The following is a 24,147-nucleotide window of genomic DNA, read 5'->3' as shown; positions in this document are numbered from 1 at the left end:
TATATTTTATATCTGCAAGCTTAAAAACGTTAGGTCCAGACTTCCTGGAATAACAGATGGCATATTTACTTGAAGCTGAAGCACCGTTATGTGAGTTCATACTCGCTGGCTAAGCCACAGTGTGAGGGAAGGGTGTCTAGGCATAATGCTTCCATTTTTATCCTGCTCATTCCTGAAAATCCACCAGGAGATTCTTTTCACTCTCTAAAATTAACTGTTCTGTATATGAAGCAGTATATGGATATCTGATCTTAAATGAGAATGTTATCTGGAAATGGCACCATCTTTCATAATAACATTTTTAAAGTGGCCCTCTTATTTTTAGCCTTTAGGGATTGTGGAAATAACTACAACAAAAGCTGACTGGTTCTGTTACTGTAGTTTATTTAATTCACATCTGACTATCTGTAGTTTTTGTCAAGTAAAGGCTATTAACAGAAAATAATCTTTTCTCAAGTCTAAAACTGCACTTAGACATTTCAGAGTCAGTGGAAGGTGAGCCATAGGAACCCAGGCAGGCATGGCGAGAGACCACCTGCACTTCAGGTAAGGGCTGAATGCATTCTGACGCAGACCAACTGCAGTTCAAACCCCAGCTCTGACATCCACAAGCTGTGGGACTTTGGGCAAGTCTCCTCACCTATAAAATGGGGATCTCTCACTTGTAAGGTTGTTGTGAGGTTTAATGAGATAAGGCATGAAGCACCTAGCTTGGTGTCAGTCACACATTACACAGGAAAAAAGCGGGGGTGGGGGGGTGTTGGGGTTGGGCAAGAATTGTACCTTTGGCAGTCTTGATTCAACACATTCACAGAAAGGGGGTACATACCTAACTTGCCTTCGTCTGGATAAACACAGGAGGCCTAAGTGACTTTTCAAAGCACTCTAATAACAGTAACCAGAGGGAACGTGGGAGCTGTGGCGTGAACCCAGGGCAGTACGGGGAACCGCACAGCAGAGGCCAAGAAGGAAGGCAAAGGCGGCGGAAGGTTAATGCAGTCAAGGTGGAAGAGCCCACGCCATCTGCACGCACAAGGGCACACTGAGGCAAACAGGGTGGCTTCTGAGCTTCCTGCTTGGGCACTTGGTTATTCAGCTCCAGGTCAAAGCTTTGGGCTTACCGAGATTTGGCTGAGACAGGGCCATGGACCTCTGGGGCGCTGGTGTGGAAGTGGCAGCGGGGTGGAGGTTCATGTGATTCAGGGGCTGATTCATCGCCTTCCTAGGGTCTTGCCATGTGGTGATTTTTTCTATGTGACTAAAAGAAGGAAAACAATTATCTTTTTAATTGTCAGCATCATTATCATTATCATCATCACGCATAACAGCACGACAATTAAACAATGCTGGCTCTTGGTCCCTGAGGATCTGCTCACACGTGGTGAATACACTGTGTTTGTTTTCATTCAAGCTCAGGCTTGCCCACTTATCCCTCCCCATCCAAGATGGGCCACTCTGGGGATTTGCAGGACTCTCTGAGCACAAACCCGTGATTTAGCTGTCCCAATTGTCCCTATGTCCAAAACCCTCTGAGGGGTTTTCTGCCTCACCAGGGTCAGGTCAGACAAGCCCCAGCTACCTTCCCCTAACCTAAGGAGCCTGCTTCCCCACCAGTCACTTCAATGCACGGTGTGAACTACTCCCCCAGTGCGAGACCCTGCTCTCCTGGCCTGCCAGCCCTCCCACAAGCTTCAGCTCAGATAACTGACAGAACCTCCGCCGGTCCTCAGCCAAAGACAGGGACCTCGAAACCAACCTTGTAAACATGACATTGCTGAGCTCTTCTTAAGGGCAATGCGCTGTGAGGTCCATATAGGTAATACAGAAAACCCTCAAGGAGCTTACATTCCACCCCACAAGGTAACAACTGTGTAGCTAGAGGACAGAGCAGCAGGAAATACGTATAGGAAGTGCCAGATTATGGAGAAACCCAGATGCTCAGGCATGAAGGTTTCTGAGGGAAAAGACACAATTGACATTTGGTCATATACAACTTCCAGTATTTGTTATTGTGACTTAATCTCAGAGAAGCTAGAACAGCATAAGCTTTTGCCCGGTTTCCAGTAAGTCCTTAGAAAGACCGAGGAGACCTCCAGCTTTGCCTACCTTCTCCCAAACCCCATCCCGCGTCATTCCTGGTGTCTTACATATTCCATCCTACTCCATAAATTCTATCTTTTTTTGAGTTTATATTTTTCTTATAAAGATGAGCATATTCATCTGGTGTCACACTTTGTTTTACCAGCTGTGTCAGAGACCTTCCCAAATTTATCAAAGGCAACAAGCTTTGACAGCAGAAACTGAAGGTCAGCCCTTCGTTCTCAGCCTTGCAAGTATGCTTTCTTCTCCCAAACCCATCTGACCAGTCTCAGATCCCTGTGAAAGGGAGTGTGATTGCTCTTTCTGTTAACACACCTTAATCCTGAGTGACAATGGCCTCTTTTGAATCTTTGGCCTAGGAAATCACTGTGAGTATCATTAGGTTTAATCATAAATCAGTGCAATCCCTTACACCAGAGTTATAGTTGCCTCTATTGCTTGTTCTCTTGCATTTAATGATGCCACTGCTAAACTTCTTCAGATTTCTTCATTCCAGACTGGAAGTTATTGCCACAAGAAGCCCATCCATTACCCTGAATGAAAACTTGGATGTTTTCCCAAGAAGGCCTTTAATTGAGTGTGATAAAAAAAAAAAGTCAGCCTCAGTAAAGGAGGCAAAATTAAGTTTAACTGAACCAGGAGGAATTAAAATAAAATAACCAAGACTACCTCGTTAAGAAAAATGTAAACAGAGGGGGAAGGACTGAACCAAAGGACTAAGAATCATTTACCTCAGCATAGAAAAGAAAAAGAAAGAAACAATGGTCTTGGTTACACCTTCAGTTTAACAACTGTTAATTCTCTTCAAAGCTTTCATAAAACCCTTTTGCCAGCTTTCAGTCATGTGGAAACTCATAGCCAGCCTGGGGGTGGGAGGGGGGTTGTCACTGGCCTTCCGAGGGAGGAGCCAGTTGATGAGGACATCAGAGTTAAGTAAACTCCCTTGAGCAAAGTAATTAGACCTAAGAAACCCTTTGACTAACTATTCCTTCAGGATCCATACTATTACAACATGTTTTCCAAGGCAGGCATGTCTGACATAAGTACCCTCCACTATGGTACTAAAAGGGTAAGAATCCTTCGTGAGCCTTTCTTACCCCCTCTGACACCATATCCTGTTGCCACACTGGAACCAGCATCAGCAAAGCTCTGGTGAGATGGGAGTGACACATGACACATGGTGGAAGCCGTGTAAGGACAGTGCTCCGGTCTGACATTCAGCTGCCAGTCAAAAGTGGAACAATACAAGAGCCAGAACGATGCATTCTCAAATGACAGACCCTCACTCTCTCCTCCCGTTCTGAATGAGTGGGCTGTGGCTCCCTAATCTGGAATCCCTAAGGGGTAAAACAGCCCAGCTTGCCTAAGGACCACCACCAAGGCTGGCAGCCTCCATCCACTGGGACAGGGTGGATGCAGGCTTTCTGGGCCAACACCACGGCCCTCATCTCGTTAGATCTGACCCCAAAGATGTACAACTCAGCTGTATCTTCAAGTCCCAGAACTCCCCCAGTACCGTGGGAGCCTCCACAGCCCACCCTTCAAACTCCACACCCAGCCAACACTTTTAAAAGAGTTTTGTTCCCAGCAGATGTGTTAATTAGAAGTGTCACTCACTGTATTCCCCAAAGACTAAAGTACAAGAGAGAGCCTTTCTTAAGTGAGCAGTTCTCACTGCTCTGCAACAACTCTGAGAAGAAAGCCACTTAAAGTCCCAGCCTCCCTGCAGACTAGTCCTCCCCACATCAGCTTTGCTCTAAGGCTCGGCTTATACGATGTCTATGGTAACTCCGAGTCTGAATGCCAAATCAAGGACATTGCTCACAATAACTTAATACACACACCACTGATGATTTGATTTAAAAACTAAACTCCCTTACTGTCCACATCATTTAACGCCCCCCACACCCCGACCCCATTCCCAAACAGGATAAACCATTCGCTCTTTCATACTGCTGTCTCATCTCTGCTCCCCTTCTCAGAGTTACTGACTCATTTCCTTTCTCGTATTTCTCAGTGTAACCTTACTGTTTGCCAGGACCCACAGTTTAGCCAGATTAATCCCCGCTTCCCTACTACTCCCACCTCCTTCCTGATTTCACTCCCTTGCTGAGTCTAGTTCAACAAAATATCTCTGCTGTTTTTAAGAGTCTAATTTCTTTTGAAAACTTACATATATACTCAATCTGCCTATATATGTGTATTCTGTGAGTACATATTCTGTACAGTTTTCATATTTGGAAGTACAACAAAAATGAAAAAAACATACCAAGCTATTTATGGTGAGATGTGCAAGTAAGAGGCCCACTGGTGGGGTGTTTTTTTTTTTTCGATCTAAATTCATACTTTTCAGGTTTTTAACAGTGATTATGTATTGTTTTCAGAACCAGTAAAAACAAAAATACTCACAAAGGTATAGAAAGAAAAAAAGGAAAATGGTGCATGGATCCTAAAGTCACAGGGTCCGAAAAGGTTACTTTAGATCAACTGCATTTTGGCTCATATCTCTTGGGACCGAAGAAGGGAAATGGGATAACTACCTGGCCTTGTGTTGTTCATAAAGAAAAAAAGTATACCAGTTACTAAGAGAAAAGAAAACTTTTCTTGACACTAATTACTTTAAAAAAGAAATCCTGCAAGGGTTTCACAGGAAGGGCAGGGGAGACCCTATAAAGGAGATAACAGGGGCATCCTTTCCTCTTCCTTAGGGGCCCTTGGACTCTACTTCCCAGACTGCCACAACTGCAGAGAGAACAAGCCAACTGTTCACCTCCAACCACCTCCGACTAGCCCAATGCAGAAGCAGGCTTCATGTTCCAGGGCCTGCAGTCACCTGGGGGCAAGAAAGGTCAGCACTTCTCTGGGAAGATGTTTGGCTGGAAGTGGTAGTTTAAGGAACACCGTGTTGTGTGAAGTCATTTTTTTCTTCTTGGATGAATATATTCTTCAAGAAAGACACAAATTCAGAAAGCCATTTTATTTGTTAGAGAAATTCTATGCTTGGGGTTAAAATATAATTGAAATCAGTCGGGGGAGGAGGGGCAAGGGGGATAGGCAGCAAACCACCCTCCTAGTCTACCTCCCTCTCAGCCTGGCCCCTCCCAGCAGCCTCCAGGGCATTGTTCACTTGGTTCCTATTTCCGCCTGTCCAGCCTCCTGAATGACCTTTCACCTTGATGAGCGCCCCGGCCTCCAGGCTTCCCTTCCTTCCATCTTTCCGGTTTTCCTCCCACCCTCCATTCCCTCCCCCACCCTCTCTACCTGACAATCCATTCTCTCTCCCACCTCCACACTCAAGTCCCAAGGGCAGCTGGAATCCAAGTGACCCCCACGTCCTAGGTCACCACTGCGTGAGATAAAAGTACTACTCACATAGCCGTTTTCCAGGCGACAGCCTACTGCTGAGATACTGTGGGTCTGGCAAGACTGCAACCTTGGTGTCACCTACACCTGCCTCTGACCTGTGAGGCCTAACTGGGCAAGTCATCAGCCCTCAGATCCATGCAACAGGTGTGAAAAAAAGCTAACACTCCAGTTCTTTGTTGTGAGGGTAAAACAGGTCTGCTCTGGAAACTTCTGACCACTGACGTCACCTACAGATTTCATGGCTAGTTCAAGCCCACTTCCTCAGCAGTGAATACCTGGAAGGCAGATCCAGCCTCAAGCCCAAGGCTGGCAACATTTGGTTCAAGTTTATTAAACAAGCATGGACTGTACACCTATTGTGCATGATGGACTGGTAGGTATAAAAATGAGAAGCATTTTGTAAAGATAAAACCCTGACTAGCAACAGAACCATTAAAGGCCAAGATAAAATCTTATCTGTAAAAATAGGATCTACCGGCTTCTTATAGCCCAGGAAAAGGCCTGGTGTTTTTGGATGAATTTACCCTCCAGTTCATGACCTATTATACTAACTTTATGGAAGGAAGCCACACAAAGACCTCCTGAAATAGAGAAGGCCTATGTAATACACTTTGTATTGCTGGAAGCGTACAGAGATATAAAAATAGGAATGACTATGAATGCTTAATTTTGAAAGAATTGAGAAAAGGTCTTAGCAACATAACCTGCTTGCCCATTTCTGTGGGGAAAGATTTCATCTTCAAATAAAAATGTTTTCCCTTTTCGCTCCCCATCCTCTCTGCCCTCACTTGTTTTAATATATTGAAGTTTCACGTCAGTGTCAGACATTACTCAGGGCTCCCTGCATTCATAGAGCTGTTAGGGCAGGACTCAGAAGCAGTCCCCATCCTACCCCTTCTTTTCCATCAGAGCCTAACTATGCAGTTGAAGAGAACCACAGGAACGAGATGGGAATTTAAAGGCCACCTGGGGTCATAAAACCTAGGCTGCCCCATTCAAAACTCAATTCCCGTTCAGTGCTACTTGGCCTCACCTGCCTGCCAACCCGTTTCTTCTAACCTGCCCCTTCACTCTCTTTTTTGGAAGGTGCTAGTATTTCTCTTCCAGTGGAACATAAGCTCTTTTGATGATAGAAATGACCCCATGGGCACAGTAAAATGTTCTGCACAGAGTAGGCATTCAAAAAGCAACAGTCCTACAATATCCCCATAATTTTCACATTGTGACATAATATTCACAAGCTCAATTTTGGGCCTAAGTAAACTGTCTTATTTTTAAAAATCAGGTATTACAACTTGTTCATTTAAAAAACCAATGCACCACCCACTTGATGTTATAACAAATGTATGAACACTGAAGATGATTTGCTTTAAAACCTCTAAATGGAACAGATTTGCAACTTGTTTGCTGTGAACCAGCTCAATTAAACCCGTAAGTGTTAAAAATGGAAATTGAAATGGATTTGCATGAGGTTGATAATTTCCCAGACAGGCCTTGCCAAGTGAATTTGACCCGCGTTGGCAGACAACAAATGCTATGCCCGTGTTTAATCCTGTACCAGATGGCAAGAAGACTTGCCCAAGACTCACTTTAAAGTTTTGAAATTTTCCCCAGTTAGAGTTAAGACACAAATATGCAAAAGCTGGTTCACTTTTTTTGTTGTTTTTCAGGGATAAATGCTGCCTGTGTTTCAATTGAACATGCTGGCAGTATGTTTTTATTTAAATTTCAAGACCTAGGAAATGACACAGCATATCTAACTCATATCTTGCATTTCTTTGAGTGGCGCCTTTCATTTTGTTTTGTTTTCTTGCCAGTGGACTTAGCTCTTCCAACCGACATCAGAGGTGGGTCTCAACAACAGGAACAAAGACAGCTGGCATACACTTACTAACTCTCCCAGGCTCAGACGTGCCCTGTTTCTCTGGATAGTTCCTCTGCAGTCACCTAAAACAAGCATAGTGGGAGCTGATCACAGCGGGAGTTCCACAGCAGTGGAGTTGCCATTGCCTGGGAGCTCATGACCCACGTCTAAACTGGCGACTCAACCTGATTAGTAGCCACCCAGTAAACTGTCCCCCTCTGCCTAACCCTATCAGTCTAGTTGGACATGGGGATTTGGCTTTTGAACTTCAATACATTGACAATCAGAAATAAAGTGCTGGTTCTTCACATGGCTGAATATATACATAGATCACGTTTTATATATTTTATTGCTAAAGCCATCAGTCTTCCCCCCACCAAGTTTTCATGCTTCCTCTTATCACCCCACCTGATGACTCTGTCCCAAAGCAGTTTTCATAACACTGGTCCGTTACAATTCTTCTGTTCTGTTCAAATCCTATTGGGACCATCTCTTGCTAGTCCAGTACGTGATCATAAAAGATACAAAGAGGTAAAGAACTTTGTATTGCAAATTGTCAGGCTGCAGATGTATGTGGCTGACATGTCCATCAGCAAAACATTCATATCATTCAGAGAGCAAACCCAAAGCGAAAAACTAAGCCAGGCCACACAATAAAGGTAATTGTTTCCAGGACAGAAGTGTGTTGGATGAGAAAGCTCATCCTTCTTTGAAACCACAAAGAATTTATAGTTAAAAGGTTCCGGTCAGATTTTCACTTAGGCAGCTTATCAAACATCACTGCAGTCTATGACACAGGAATAACTCATATATAAGTGGGGGATTTTTTAAGATCCTCTAATAAAAGATGATACAAGCCGAGAAGCATGATTTTGGTGCATGCTTCCAGTCTCTACTATTCACTTGCCAATTCAAAAACATTTCAGAGTTCTCTGGAATTCTGAATGAATGGCAGGGATTGTATTTTTAACTACCAGGCTCTAATCCTCGACTTCCATCACAGCCGTGCCCAGAAGCCTCCACTAGTTTAAATTAGCAGCAGTAGGAGCCACAGCAGTGGGAAAGGTCTACTAGCACTTCCACTGCGCCAGCTGTGGTCGTCTGTCTACTCTAGGCCTTTCCACGTAGCACCACTGACTTTTCTGCAGACTCCTTCCTGAACCCACTCGGTCAGGGCAGAAGCTGAGTCAAGCAGAGCTGTTGGTAGCCCCGAAGAGCAGTGTGAGCTTGCTGAGACTGTAATACCCACAGTTCCTGCAGAGGTTTATTTTGCCAACATTTTATTGAAAGAAGGGGACACTATGAACGTGCTGCTTCTGGAGAAACCACTTTGGGAAGTTAGTGACTCATCAACACAGCCTGGAGGTGTGACTCACCAATCCCGCTTCAGAGGGAAAGCCATTGTGTTTGGGGGACCCCGTCATCCACTCCAAGGTTCCAAGGTCACCCAACATGGGCAAACCTGACTTTGCCTCTGCAAACAGAGCCCAACTCCTGATTCATCTCATTTTTCCTATCCCCTAAAAAAGCAAGAAAAGAAAAGGACTAGGTTTTTGTCTGCTTGTTTACCCAAGGTCAAGAGCCCTATTAAAGAACTTTGACTGTATTGCAATTCTATTATCAACATTTAGGTATTTTTCCTCTCCTCATGCCAGGATCAATAATGCTATTAAAAGATTTGCAAATCATATTGTTTCTTGTATTGAAACCGAATGACAATGAAGTTCATTTCACTGTTTTATTATTTCCAGATATCAAGTATAAATCATGTACTTTTTTCCCCACTTTCCCGTTTTTCACAAACAAAGAACATGAGATGGGAATAAGAAGTGGAGTAAAGATAAAACTCTTTTTGAATGGTGAATTCCAGAACTATCAATAGGAGGCAGAGTGCATTCATCCCTTTATTTATTCATTCAACAAGTATTTATAGTGGGGCTGTGTCTTCTCTGGGGATTCAGTTCCAAAATCAGTTTTGGCAAATGTGGAGTGTGGTGAAAATTACCACCGAAAATCCTTTAAATGGCCCATCGTGTACAGTCTACTAGGCTTTGTGTATATTATACTGTCATTTAGTAAATCCAATGCTGCCCATTCCTGCCAGGATTAGGACATGGTACTGTTTCTATGGCCGAGTTCCAGATGAAGTGATACTGTCTCAGATACTTACATTGGGATTTTCTAAGCGTGTAGTGTTGAATTCATGCCACTTAAATAGGCATGTGGTCCTGAGCGCCTATGGTGTCTTCTGCTCCAGGGTGGATCTAACAAAAGATGATCTAATGTGGGCCCTAGGAGCTGGCAACCAAATTGGTGGGGAGGTAGTGGCAGTGAAATAATGAGTGGTGTGGAGATTAACAGGGGGCAGACCCTATGTTATTATTATAAATGGTCTAGAGTCTGACATTCTCTCTTGATAGATGCATGTTAGATACACTGCCCGATATCAACTGCGTCTGACATCTGGGAAGCAGCTTTAATCCCACAATCAGTTTTTAAAAAAAGGTTTGTTTTTGAGCTACCACGCTACTCTAAATGCTAAAATACTTTGAAAATTGTTTTTCCAGGCTCTCTGTGCCCAACACATGTTTCAACATGCTGTTTTTCCAGTTGTTCTTAAAAGGCACATTGACACGCTACTTGCCTGTTTCTAAGCTGCTCCCAACGTAAAATATCTCAAAGCTAAGACTGTGGCTACACTCCTTTCTCCTCTTTCTAATGGGGCCAAATGAATTAAACACTTGCCCCAAAAAAGAAGGCAAAACCTTCTTAAAACCAAAAGTTCTTTTGGGTTAACCCAGCCTCTCCTTTATTCATGTGAAGAGATTCAATTCCTTTTTGTTAGTTTTGTGTGTGATTTATTTCCTCCCTCCCTCCCTCCCTCCCTCCCTCCCTCCCTCCCTCCCTCCCTCCCTCCCTCCCTCCCTCCCTCCCTCCCTCCCTCCCTTCCTCCCTCCCTCCCTCCCTCCCTCCTTCCTTCCTTCCTTCCTTCCTTCCTTCCTTCCTTCCTTCCTTCCTTCCTTCCTTCCTTCCTTCCTTCCTTCCTTCCTTCCTTCCTTCCTTCCTTCCTTCCTTTCCTTCCTTCCTTCCTTCCTTCCTTCCTTCCCTCTCTCTCTTTCTTTTTAATTCTGGGAAGAAGATGAGCCATCCTGGGCCCTGATCATCACAGTCACTTTCTGCACATGTTTGAAAGATGCCACACAACTGGAATTACAGAAAAGACTGGCATGAACCCCAATCCTAGTCTGGAGAAGACTGAAGGCGCTTTTCAGAGGCAGGGGCCCATTTCACAAAAATGATTTGGAGACTCAAAGACAAAAACTGAAGCCTTAAAAGAGATGGAGTTAGACTCCCGAGGCAGGGAGGGAAGAGGGACGCTGGAACCTTGAAGATAATCGACACTACTTGTGTTTTGTGTTTTAAATCCAGCCCACAATGTCTCTTCACATGTATTTCTTGGCACCTTTGGTGGTGCAGTGGTTTTGAACTTTGCTCTGCTGCTGACCAGTTAAGAGACCACTGCAACTCCACTTAGCATGTTTGAGCCTCAGTTTCCTCCACTGCAAAATGGGCATGAGAACATCTCTTTCATGAGGTTGTTTTGAATATTTCATCAAATAGCAAAAGTAAAGCACCTGCACAGTGCTAGACACACATGACACTATAAATACTAATTCTCTTTTAAAATCTATGTCATCTGTTCACAGGGATCTGAGGAATTCAAATGCAAAAAATCAGCAAACACCCTATGAACAATGAACTCAAGAAAATGGAGGAAAATACTGGTGGACATCAATTCACTGCAAAAACAACAGATCACTTGCTTTCACATAGAGTGGCTAAGTAGTAACTGATGTAGGGCCCAAAATATTCTCAAAACACAAAGAAGTAGACACCCACTAGCCTCAGTGACCCCTCCACCTCCTCTTTTACATTCTAGTAACAACTTTCAGATCATAAGAAAAAGCCAAAGCTGCAATTCCTATAAGTGTCCTGTTGAGTTAGGCACATTGAGGGGTAGTAAGCAATCCCCTGTCAGCACAAGACTTTCAGCCTCAAAGCAGAAAGGTATTTCAGCCTGAAGTGAAAAGTGTAAGGTAGAAATACAAGAAAAAGAGTATCTGATGGCATTCCATTTTTCCCAACAGAAAAACTCAAGAAGTTTTAGGCTCATTTTGTTTTTTAATCATTTACAAGGTGACAACAGCTGACCCTTGAGAGTTCACCCCAAAATGTAGGGGTGCAGATCACATTGAGAAATGTAATTAGACTTGAAGCTTCTATGACTCACCTAATGGAAAAAGAAATTTAGCCTAAAAAGTACTATAGTCTTATATATAAAAACATGTTTATTAAACTCCAGACAGTTAGCTTTGTGCCACAGGTGGATGTTAGTAAAAAAGATACCACTGCTTTAATCTTTTTTATTGTACAAAGAAAGAATAGAAATGTGCATCTGTTTCAATTTTGTGTTACTTACTTGCCCATCCAAACCCCACTGTTCTTCACTCAAGTGGCTAGTATTAATACTAATATAAAATAAACACCTATTTATCTGTATATAACTGAATTTTGATATGATTTTAAACTTAGAGGAGACCTGAAAGAATGTACTAGGTGCTCCCTCTATTGATTCACCAGCTCCCATATTTTTTTTCAAAGTTAGTTCTGACTGAAAAGTAGCACTAGAATCCTGTTTTTATATAATCCGGCTCTGGGTGGGGGAGCGGGGATCCCTTTTCTTACTCTGAAGAGAAGTGAAGTTTATTCTATGACATGCAAGATAAAATAAAGACTGAGATAACCAACCCAATCAAGCAGTGGAGTGACACCAAATTTGTTTAGATCTAGACAAAAGCAATAAAAATTTAAAAATTCATCAAATACTGGTGACCCTTAATATCCTTTCACTGAAGGAGAAAATAGATCCTACCCAAGAAGAAGGAACTGCAAACAAATGATTCTTTTATTCTTGGAGCTGCTGATGGCCACATCGCCACACAAGAGAAATCAGGACACTTATGTCTAAACACTGACTTGGGTGGAGCAGCTGTTTCACTGTGCCTTTTACTTAATTGGCAGGGAGATCTCCCAAACTAGGGGATGGCCACCTCAGTTTAATTAATTCACCCTTCAAATAAGTTTTCTTAGACGTGGAGGAAATATGAGTGAATAACATTTAAATTCTCAGGCAAATATCTTTCTAATGTTTAGAATATATGCTCTCCTTGTTCACACACAGATTTTGAAGAAAAACTGTAAACATAGTTAAAAAAAAAAAACCCATACCACCCTCTGTAAAATGTGTGATTTAAACAAAGGAAAAAAACACAGCTTCAGGAAAATAGCTTTAAAAATACCCATAAAATGTTCACAAAAGAACCCACAGCCTTACTAAGGGTCACTCTTGCATATTACTAGATTTAACTTGGCACCGTGTTTCTGGAGGATAGTTTTAACAAAAACCTTTCCAAAACTTTGACCTAGCCACTCCCATTTCCATAAAGCATATACCAAGAAAACAATTTGACAGATACAGCAGAGATGGCTGACTGCTCCTGAGTACCTACCTGCCCTCGCTTTTTGCTAGGTGTGGCCAAGAGAACTAAGTTCTAGACAATAAACAAAAGTCCTATGTGGGATTCCAGGGAAGCTCTTTAAATGGAAGGGACACAGGCCTTTCTGCTTCCCACTCTTCTTTCCTCCAGTTTGGAATGTAGACATGATGGCTAGAGCTACATCAGCCTTATTAAATCATGAGGAATGGAGGTCACTCCATATAAACGACAAAGCAGAAAAAAGTGCATGTGGAGCCATCAAGCCAGCCCTTATCTTATTTTACTTAACCTTAATTACTACTTTAATGTTAGCGAGAAACAAAACAATCTCATTTTCTGTCCCTATTAATCACAAAAGTAATTCCAAACACCAGTACAAGTATGCAAAATGTATGCATACTTACAGGGATGTCCACTGCAATTTTGTTTGAATCTTAAATGTGTTAAACAGTTAAAGAAATTATGGTTTGGTCAGACAATGGAGGACTGAATAGACACTATAAATGACATAGATCTATAGTGTTAAAATGGAAAGATATTTGCAATACATTGTTGCTAAGTGAACATAATCCCATTTTGATTAATATATATATATGAATGGGGTAGGCTTTTTTCATATCTTTGGATTTCTTTGTACTTTATTTTGTACAATAAGCATCATTTTTTAATCAGAAAAAAAGAGAAAATGAGAAAAGCTATCCTCCTCGCACCAAAATGAATTCACTTCCTGTTTAAAAATAATGTTGCATTCCACATTTGAGCTTGTAACTGCTAATTACAGCCTCAGAATAATTCCACAGCTAGAATGAAGAATTGAAAATCTTGTCGGTCCCTTAACTGTGAGGTGAAAAGGCACCATGGTGATACTCCAGGAGTGCTTAGCCTAAAGGTGCTCTGAACCAGGGAGGGGCACAAAAGGGCAGGGGGGAGGGGGAGGCAAGTAGAAGGAAGGGATAACAAGGATCAAGGGAAATTCTGTAATTTAGCAGTATTTTGTGGCTGCCTCTAGCAGCTGTTTGAGCAAGAGGGGCAGCTGTGAACAAGCGTCAACAGACAGGAGCAGCTCTCCCGCGACAGGTCAGGCAGGGCACCTGTCAGCTCCCGAGACTCCCAGCTGTGGAGCTGTTATTGCTGTCATCTGCCTAATCCAGAAGGGAGAGCATTTACTCTATCTCGTAAGATTAGGATGAAATTATTAAATTATTTTTGGTTTTTCTTATGAAAAAGAATGCATGTTTCATATAACTGCGTTTTTTTCTTGTCCCTCCTTTTTTCTTTCTATTAAAGGAAGAAACCTACCCTTGCAACTGTATTTTTCATTTTTAATCCCCATGTTAATTATATATACACTCCAAATAATAGTTTAAATTTAGTCTTGATGACCAGCCACAAAGATCCTTCTCATCCCATTCCCAGCCACATCCTGCCTTCAGACCCTTTATGCAATTCCCATTGACTTGGAGAGGAACTCTCTGCAAGGAATGAAGTAGGATATAGATCATAATAATTGTGAGAGGAAATGGAATTTTCTTTACAGGATACATTTAGATTTTTCCTTTTCATGAGACTGTTTTCAGTGGTGTTGAAACTGAAGGAGACTTAATAAGCTTTCAACTTCTCAGCATTTCCAATTGTGGGTTAAGTGTAGAAGACCTGATACATAGAGAAGATGCAAAAACTTTAGTCACGGAATAAATGACTATAAAGAGTAATGGATGAATGTATGTATTTAATAGGTTTCCACCAGCAAATCTTTTTTCTTCTCAATATCTGTATCATTTTAATCTTATGCATATCTTACTGGATATGCAAACTATATCCAGTACTCAAAAAACTCATCCAGGAGGATTTGTTTTTTACTTGTCTCCAGAAGGACATGAACACTAGGAAATGCTACAATATCCTCTAAAACAAATGACAATATTATCAGTTCATTCCTGTTTGATTCAGCAGACTGGTTGACTGACCCTCTGCCAGGTGCCACCCACGATGGCCCTGACATACAGCAGACACTCAGTAAATGTATGTGGAATGCATGAACAAAACAGTATTAAAAATCATTAATAATGATAGTCATGTTAATAATAATTCATATTAGTCATACATCACATTCACAATAATGATGGTAATAATAATGCCCAATAGTAACAACTGACATTTATATAGCATTTTATACCTTCAAAGATTATCTTAGTTTGATCCTCACATAACAGATTCATTAATCTTCATTTTTAAGATACAGAAACTGAGTTGGGAGTAGTTAAACGACAACAAATTCCCTGAGGTTCTGTGTGGCACTGCAAAGAGTCCAATCCTGTTCTCAAGAGCTTTTTCCATGACATGATACTGCCTTGTGAACCTGCAGAGGTTGACATGAATAACCGATGCCACTAGGAAGGAAGAAGAGGGCATGCCCAACCAGAGCTGTGGACAGCCTGACTGTCTTGGAACATTTGCAGGCTTGCTCCTTCAGAAAAAAGGTCCCACTAGATAGATTCTTCCCCCTTTTGCTTCAACACATGCTACCATCCCTCCTCATCCCTCCTGTAGTCCTTGAGTCACATGGTGTGGAAACTTGCCTGAGAGGCTGACCTTTTAACCACCTGGCTTTAACCAGGCTCATCCTGTCAAAAGGGACTCTCGTGACAGTAAAACAAATTAGCTCCATCTGATCCCATAGTTGATGGAGGGAGAAAGGAGAGGAAGAAATACAAATACAACCTTAAAAACATAAACCAAATACAAAGCAGATGCCAAACTTTCTGCTATGACTTAAAAGGAAAAGGTAAAAGGACTCTGAAGATGGACTGGCAATGCAAAGGTAGCAACTGAAGGTGCTGCTATGCACACTGTTGGAAAGCTGAGCCAGAGCTCGGGCTGGTTTTCAAGGCCCTGGCTCAAGGAAAGCCTGTTCCTTCAGGAAGAAGCAATAGCTTCAGCCTGACTTGTCTTTAATATTTATTAATGTTGATTACTAGGAAGAGTGTTTGAATAGGGTTGATATTTCATAAAACAAATGTGGTCATTCTGTAATATGTGAGGTTACTAGCCTTTAAAATTGACAATGACTATAATTACTTAACTAAATGAAACTCAACGTGTACTTTAATTTTCCCTACTTAATTTTTTTCACAGAAAAAAGAGTACTGCAGATAATTCCAATTTTTCTAAGCTACTTTAAGCTTTCTATAATAAATTTTTAACATTTCCAAGCAGTACAGTTTTGTGATTCACTCTAAAAGAAAAATATTTATATTAGCTGAGACATTTCATTTGGGATTAGGATTTGCATTCGTTTTAAACAGCTTTTGAGAAAAGATTCATGATTGCATACTGAGACACAAATAAAAAGGATGTTAATACAAAGTACAAGAAAATGTACAAATGTTAGTTATCATATGTTGTCTAATGTGAGAAAAGGGTGGAAGCCTGTTATTACATTGAAATGTGATCAAGAGGAAACTGATAGAAACTTGACTTTATATGACTATCTAAATGAACTATCTGTATTTTCTTAGTTTAAGTCAAAATGATCCTGGAATATTTAATTTTTGTCAACATGGTCCTACAAAAGAAGGCTAAGCTAAGCCAGGCAGCTGAGCTTTAGTCTGGAGAATTTCCACAACACAACCATTTTGACTAACAGATGAAAATGAGGGTGCGCACTAAGGTGGGCAGGAGAGGAGGAGTCAGTGCTGAGTCACTGTGAGGCAATCACAGGGAAAGGCACTTCTGAGTCCACCACTCCCACCGCTCCACAGCTGGACTTCACCTGGCACTTCAACCTAAACTCTGCTTCTCAGGCAACAAGCTTATAGCCAACTCTGTAAGGAGGTACAGTTATGGTCAGAGTAGCCTCAAGTGTGTTCTACAGGATATTGGACCTAGAAGATAGTCCCCCCACACCTGCACCCAAAAAGTTTCATTATCACATAAGTTTGGGAAACACTGAATATTATATTACCCTCCTAAAATGTATATAGTACATATGGATCATTATAAAAGGCTTAACTCAATATTTAGCTTTAAATTAGCTTAATCCCTATTTCTTTTATTTAAGGTATAATCTTTTTTCACTTTATTAATATGCTACAGAATACATTTTAGGAATTAGAATATACTTTTTGTGGTATTTATTCCAAGTATGGCTTCAAATTCATTTCAGCAGCATTGTCTGAAGACACAATATGCTACAGACATTAAAGCAGTATTTTTATACCCAACTGACAACTAAAAAACCACAGGCAGTTCCTACAGTCAGTGGGCAAATGTGAGTGTGTTGCTATGAAGCCCTGATTCCACAGCATCCTAATGACAAATTTTATCCAAAGCAGAGTTAATATATATTAGAGATAAAGAGAGAAAGACATACATTGGGGTGTGTGTGTGTTAAACACAAGTTAAATTCAAGCTTTCATATAGGGAAATGCATACATGCCTATACACATATGTACACATGTATATTTGTATGATGTGTTAATAAATACACATGTGTGTAATTGTGTGTGCATATATGTATGTATGCATTTCCCTATATGAAAGCGTTAAATTAAACTCGTGTTTTTAAATAAGTGAACTGAGCAGTTTGTACCTGGAAGCTTTTAATTTTCTTCCTTACTTTAAAATCAGGAGCCTATGGGTGTCTATTCTTAATGTGCTTTCAAAATGCAGCTTCCCTTGACTCTGGTTACAGTTGCTGCAAAGCATTCTGGGTGGGGTGGCTTCTCTCCACCCCCATGAAATAACTGGTGGGAAACTAGCACTAGACCATCAACCCAGCTGTTCATTCTCACTTTCTAACTTTAGCAAGTCACTGCACAACTAATGTCACTAGGGCATGTCACATTGAAAACCACATCATTGAAGGTAGATTCCTATTCCCCCAAAAAACTCTAGGGACACAGAGTAAAGTCCAACTCAGGTGCCTACTGCACTATCACTCAGATGCAGAATGCGGGGCCCACATGACGCAATTTACATGGAGCATACCAGTAATCTCAGAAGGCCTCACCAGACACCATGAATCAGCAGGCCTCCATCTCTCCCCTACCGGATCAGCCCATTACAAAGTTACCTGTTAGCAGCTGCACAGTCCAAACACGTAGATTCTAGAAGATCCTGAGTACAAATCTCAGGTCAAGAAACTTGCACATACACTGTGCTCTCTCTCCATTTTTTACTAGAATGCAGGATGCATGCTTTTCCACACTGTTAATGTACCATAAAATTGTCATGACGACCTCATAATGAAATTACTTGCATTTAATTGATTGTACATGCCCCCTTCTTAGTTCTCTTTCCCTCTTTTCTTTCTTCTTTCTTTTTTAATTGTATGTTCATTGTAATTACTTGTCTCAAAGCCAGGAGATTTCAGAATTAGTTGACTGTGTATTATCCTTTGAGAGTTACTAATTAAAATAATTTCCTTCAGTGAAAAGAGTTGCTCTTTTCTCAAATTGGCTTAGACACTGCTCACCACTGAGGAGAACTCTAAGAATGCCTTGCTAAGCTCCCCTGTAATTGACTGCCTCTATTGTTAACATATGCGTGGACTTAAAAAACATTAAACGACTTATACAAATGGAAACAAAATGCCCTTTGAGTTCTATTGATAACCTAACCTTTACTGTTTTGGATGAAAGCCCATTTCTGGGAAAGCAGGGAGAATCACTGAATGAAACCATTATGTAAAACATAATTGTGGGAATTATTTTGTGTGAAAATATATACAGTATATCATTTAAAATGTCTTTGATTGAAGGTGGACTTTCATAATGTGTAACTAAAATATACATATTTTTCATAGCTTCTCTAATTTGTGCTCCCTTTAGGGAAATAGATGTAATCATTTTGAGCGGGCAAATGAACTCATGACATTAGACATCAGAACAGAGGCATCCTTGGGGGGCCACAGGGTCTAGAAATGGTCAGGAGGGGTTCTTCTTGAAGCAAAGAATGTCCTGTTTCTTACAAGCTGCTTAGGTGGGTGTGTTCAACTTGTGAAAATTCATCCAGCAGTATACTTAAGGTTTGCATACTTTTCAACAAAAATTACACTTCATTTTTTGAAGTAATAAAAGAAAAAGGGGTATAGTTGCCATCTAACAGAAGCATAAGAATTAACCTAAAGCACTTACAAATAATATCATTAAGATTGGGGCTTATTTTCTACTTTGTTTTTTAAAAATACTTCGAATATTTGCAAAATATTTGGTTTGAACAAACCAATGTAAAAACCTGACCTGGGGCAACTGGGAAATTGAGTATATACTGAGATTAGGTGACACCAAGGAATTACTGTTTGTATCTTATGTGATGCAATAAGAAATCCACAAAATGATTTATGTTGTCTTTTTTGTCAAAAATTTTTTGACCTAATTTAATCATAAAGAGCCCATGTGGAATACTGCTCTAAGTTGCTTTAAAAAAAAGTTGTTCATGTGAAAAAGAAACAAAGGTGGTAAAGGAGTAGTATTGTTTTGAATCAAAAAGAGACATTAAACTAAATGCAGTATGTGAACCCGGACTGGACCCTGGGTTGGAAATGAACAATACAAACCCACATACTTTGGAACTGGGAGAATTTTACTAAGGGCTGCATATTAGGTTATATTATTTAATTAAAGTTAAATTTTCTTCGGTCTAATAGTGGCATTTGTTATTGTGTAAAAGAATGTCCTTATTTTTAGGTGATGCATGCTAAAGCATGAAGGGTAAAGTTTCAGGTCGCCTATTACTCGCTTTCAAATGGTTTAGTAAAAAAAGTGAAGAAGAATACATCCAGAGAGAAATGTGGCAAACTGTTAAAAATTGTTGAATCTAGATGAAAGAAGAGTACACTCTTGTTCAACAGTTCTTCAGGTTTGTAAATGTTCACAATGAAAACAAAAAGAATAAATCGTTTATTTTGTTAGGTCTGAAAATGGTGATTTTGTTACATAAGAAAATATCCTTACTCTTAGAGATATGTACTTAAATATTTAGGTTTAAATTTCATATCTTTTTGCTTGAAAATGCTTCCATTAAAAAATATACATGAAACAAATACAGCTAATGTTACCTATTCTTAAGTCTAGGTAAGGGGCTCATGTTGGGTCATTTATACTCTTTTTCTCTAGTTGTATTAGTTGTATGTTTGAGACTGTGGGTTCTAAACTGTCAAAAATAGCAAGTGCTGTGAAATTCCTTCGCTCTTTAACAGTAAAACCCTTCCCATGTCTTTTTGGTCCCAAGCTATCAAAATCAATTTCAGTAGAATTCCTCCCCAATTAATTTTCAAAGTTCTCCATAAATAAAGTGTGAGCAGACACCATTAGCTCAGCAGACATAGAATTCTGGCTGTAAATAAAGTCAAATGGCACACTTCCCTCTCAACTCCAGGTATCACAATAATTAGATGGTAGGCGTCCTAAGAGAAACGCTGAAGTTTGTTCTTAAACCTGGTAATCACTGGGACATTTTCCAAAGACAAGCCATCACACCCCTTCCTGCTCCTTCAGACACTGCCACTGAGAACAGAGCGGCCTTCAGGAATTCTTTTTTCTTCTGGACTGCCACTGGAAGTGAGCTCTGGCACTTCTAACATCTTTGTTAGACCCTAAGCAGGCCCTGGCACCAGAGCTGTCCCAGAACTGTAACCTGTTGCGATGTCGGTGCACCAGTTAACTTCAGAGAGCCCACTTCTCTGTGGAAACTCAAAAAGCAAGAAACTGTAGATTTTAATACACAAAGCAACAGCTTTGGTACAGTAGGTTTTCAAAGGTGACCTGCTTGCTATGCATGTTCTCTGCTATTGCAGCAGAGGGCAAAAAGCCCTCAGAGTGTACCCAATCCCCCAGGCTCAGACTCTGAGGCCATACTGCACCACAGGCAATGGTGTGCGCAGCAGAGTCAGCAAGCACTGGTTTGAAGACCAACTGCCCCTTACTAGCAGTGCGACCTTAGACAAGTTCCTCAGCTCTCTTGCAGTTTCTTTAGCTATAAAATGTAGATACAGAATAGTGGTTACCAGGTTTGGAGGGGATTGAGGGTAGGAGAAATGGGTGAAGGTGGTCAAAAAGTACAAACCTTGTAATCAGATAAAGAAGTTTGAGGGATGTAATGTACAGCAAGGTGACCATAGTTAACAATACTATACTGCATATTTGAAAGTTGCTTAAGGAGAAGATCTTAAAAGTGCTCACAAGAAAAAAAATTGTAGCTATGTGAAATAATAGATGGTAAATAACACTAGTGAGATAGTCATTTTGAGATACATACATATGCCCAGTCATTACGTTGTACACATTAAATTATGCCAGTTATATCTCAATAACATTGGGAAAATGAAAACAAAACAAAACAAAACAAAACAAAAGAGGTCTGGAGCCAGACCGTGTCCCAGTCCTAGCTCTTACATTTACTGCTTGTATAAACTTAGGCAAGTTACTTCATCCCTCTGTACCTCAGTTTCCTACCAATACCTTCGACACACAAAGATCTTAAAGCCTGGCGGTAGGAAGCCATAAATAAGCATTAGCTACCAACCATTATTATTATCAATGCAAAAGCATCTTCCCATAAAGTTATCTTAAAAAAGTTACTAAGGCTCATCAAGCTCTTAGCATGGTGCCTGGCACCTTGTAATTGTTCATAAAGGTTTGCTATTCTTATGGGCTTCACAATAACTCTGTTAGGTAAGCAATGCCAATATTAGTATTTTATTGATGCAGAAACAGAGTATCAAAAAATGTCAGTGACTCTGCACGCTGACAACAATGACTACTACTCCGTGCTTCAAGGATCCACTAATAAAGGACAGAGAAAAACTAAAACAGCATTGGAAGAGGTACTCAGGAGAATGAGTATAAGCATTCTGAAGCTATAAAATAGTAAGTGATGGGACACTTGTAGACCGCTCTGAGAAGGATGCTTGCAAGCAGAGCAAGGAGTCCGACCTTGGACACAAATGTATTCTACTTCTGAAAGTTTATGCTGAGATCCCTTCCCATTTGGTTTGTTTTACTCACACTTTAAGTGCAGAGAGTTCTCTTTGAAAAATAATTGTTGCAAATCTGTTAAGTGAGTGATTATTTTCCTAGAGAAATAAGCTCTTCCCAACTTGATCATTATGATTGTACAGATTTTTCTGTACCTGTTTAACTGAAAACAATCAGCATCTCTATTCAAGGGAGTGCATGCCTTCAGGCAGGTGTCGTTGGTCCACCTCCAGTAGAGAGTGATGGTCCCTGAACATGTTACAGTGCCTAACACAGGTGCTGACGCTTGATCCATAGTGGACCATTAAAGCCATAAAAGCAAATTCTCCCAATAGATGCTTCATATCATCTTTGTTTCTTAGCAGCATGTCAGACTAGGAGCTAAGAGTAAAAAAATCACAGCACAATATCAAAGTCAAGAATACAACCGCAGGCACCTTCTTGAAGCTGTTTAGTACTAGCTACCACCCCACTGCTGGTCTCCCAGAGGATCTCAAGAATTGTACTTGCATCATTATCTCATTTAATACTTACAATAATCCTGCAAACAGAAATTATTATCCCCATTCTATGAATGAGAAAACTGAGGTTCAGTAAGTTTAAGAAATTTGCCTAAAGTCCCATAGCTCATAAATAGTATACAAATTTGGACCCAGGTCTGCCTGGCACCAAAGCCAAGCACTCCTGAAAAGTTCTTTTACCTTCTTGTTAGTGTCCCTTGGGAGAAAAAAAGAAGATACTCAGAATTTTAAGAATCTGAATCCAAAATTAAAAGAAAATAAATATATTAAAGAATTAAGCCCAGTGGAGTCCAAGAATTCCCCTGTGGGCTCTGTGCAGAATAAGACATCACTTTCTAAACAAAGGTAGTCCTCTGGGTTCTTGGCTCCTAAGCTCTGCTTACTGTGCACATCCCCCCCTGCTTGGCTCCCAGCGGCCATCCGCAATGGTGACCGTGGCCCTGGTCTCCTACTAGCTCTCCTGAGCCCACTGACTACTCAGAGATTAATGTTCTCAGGTCCAATCACACGTGAGGAGACTGATGAGGTATTAAACAACAGATAGATACAGAGAAAGAGAGAGACAGAAAGAGAAGAGAAGAAAAATAGGCAGGGAGGAACTCATCTCACTAGCCTACGGGATTTCAATGCATGAGCTACAAAGGATAAAGGCAACTGACAGCCATCGCAGCATGAGAAGCAGGGCTTCACTTCAAAAAAGTAACACATGCTTCTAGCTGCCACCTCTATGCTGAACTGAATTTTTACAGCCTGCATTTAGATAAATTTATGTTCCATGCTCCTCAAGCTGCTTGAGTTACATAAAGCCCTTGGGTAGCCTACACAGTAGACCAGGTTTGCAGGTATTTATTCAGGGCAGGCTTACTCTCCAGAATAAATGGTTTTATTATTAACAGGAAACAACATGTATACATTCATCACCCCAGGAAGACTTTGCTTCTGAAAAGCATTAACATACATAACTTTTTAAAATCAAATCACCATTTGCTTTCATTTGCATTATGATCAAGGACCTTATTCCTAGGAGACAAAAATGTACACATCATACCATGCACACCTAGGATGTTAAGAGATGGAAAAAACTTTAGAGGCCATCTAATGTAACTTCCTTGTTAATTTTTCTTCCACTTCACTATGTCGCATTCCTAGGGAACAGGCAAGAGGCACTATAATTTCACATACCTCTCAACCATCTCAACCCACCACAGAGAAGAAAGAAAAGGTGACTTGGGCATATCATCTTTTTCTGGGTGCCCCCCCATGGACCTCTGTAGTCTTCCATTACTAGAGGGCCTTATTCCCTTTTTGAGGACTGCCACTATCAATAGTTGACCAATGGCAGCAACCATGTTTTACCTTTTGCTCATTTTCACAAGTGAAACAAAAAATCATCTTATTATTGAAAATAACCCATTATATATGGGCTTTTAAAATTATTTGTGCATAAGATCATTTTAATGACACTTGCAGTATAAAATTAACTTTAACTCAGTGCCTGCATTGGGGTATGGGTGGAGATTTGATAATATGGGTAAATGCAGTAACCACATTGCTTTTTCATGTGAAACCTCCATAAGAGTGTTTATCAGTAATACCTTAATAAAAAAAATTTTTTTAATTACCTTTAACTGATGAGCCAATTTTTAATCCTATTCAATGGATATTCTGTTCCTGCCATGTTTAGATTATGTCAGTCTATAAGGTAAGCATTCCAAAATAGCAATGACCAAAGTCTACCACGGGAACCTTGTTCAGGAATT

At 40.6% G+C, this 24,147-nt stretch overlaps 1 protein-coding gene across 1 annotated transcript in view; it reads right to left on the bottom strand.

Annotated features, from left to right (window-relative positions):
* The window catches only part of WWTR1 (WW domain containing transcription regulator 1), a 119,114-nt gene that overhangs the window by 47,133 nt on the left and 47,834 nt on the right, over positions 1-24,147 (bottom strand). Inside the window, exon 3 of the mRNA XM_037008260.2 lies at positions 1,122-1,258. Coding sequence (XP_036864155.1) covers positions 1,122-1,258 — 137 coding nt within the window. The remainder of the gene's footprint in view (positions 1-1,121; positions 1,259-24,147) is intronic.

The sequence above is a fragment of the Manis javanica genome, chromosome 3 (assembly GCF_040802235.1).
Source record: "Manis javanica isolate MJ-LG chromosome 3, MJ_LKY, whole genome shotgun sequence".
NCBI classification, from domain to species: Eukaryota; Metazoa; Chordata; class Mammalia; order Pholidota; family Manidae; genus Manis; species Manis javanica.
The sequence above is the reverse complement of the archived record's forward strand: the minus strand, read 5'-3'. Positions and strand labels throughout refer to the sequence as shown.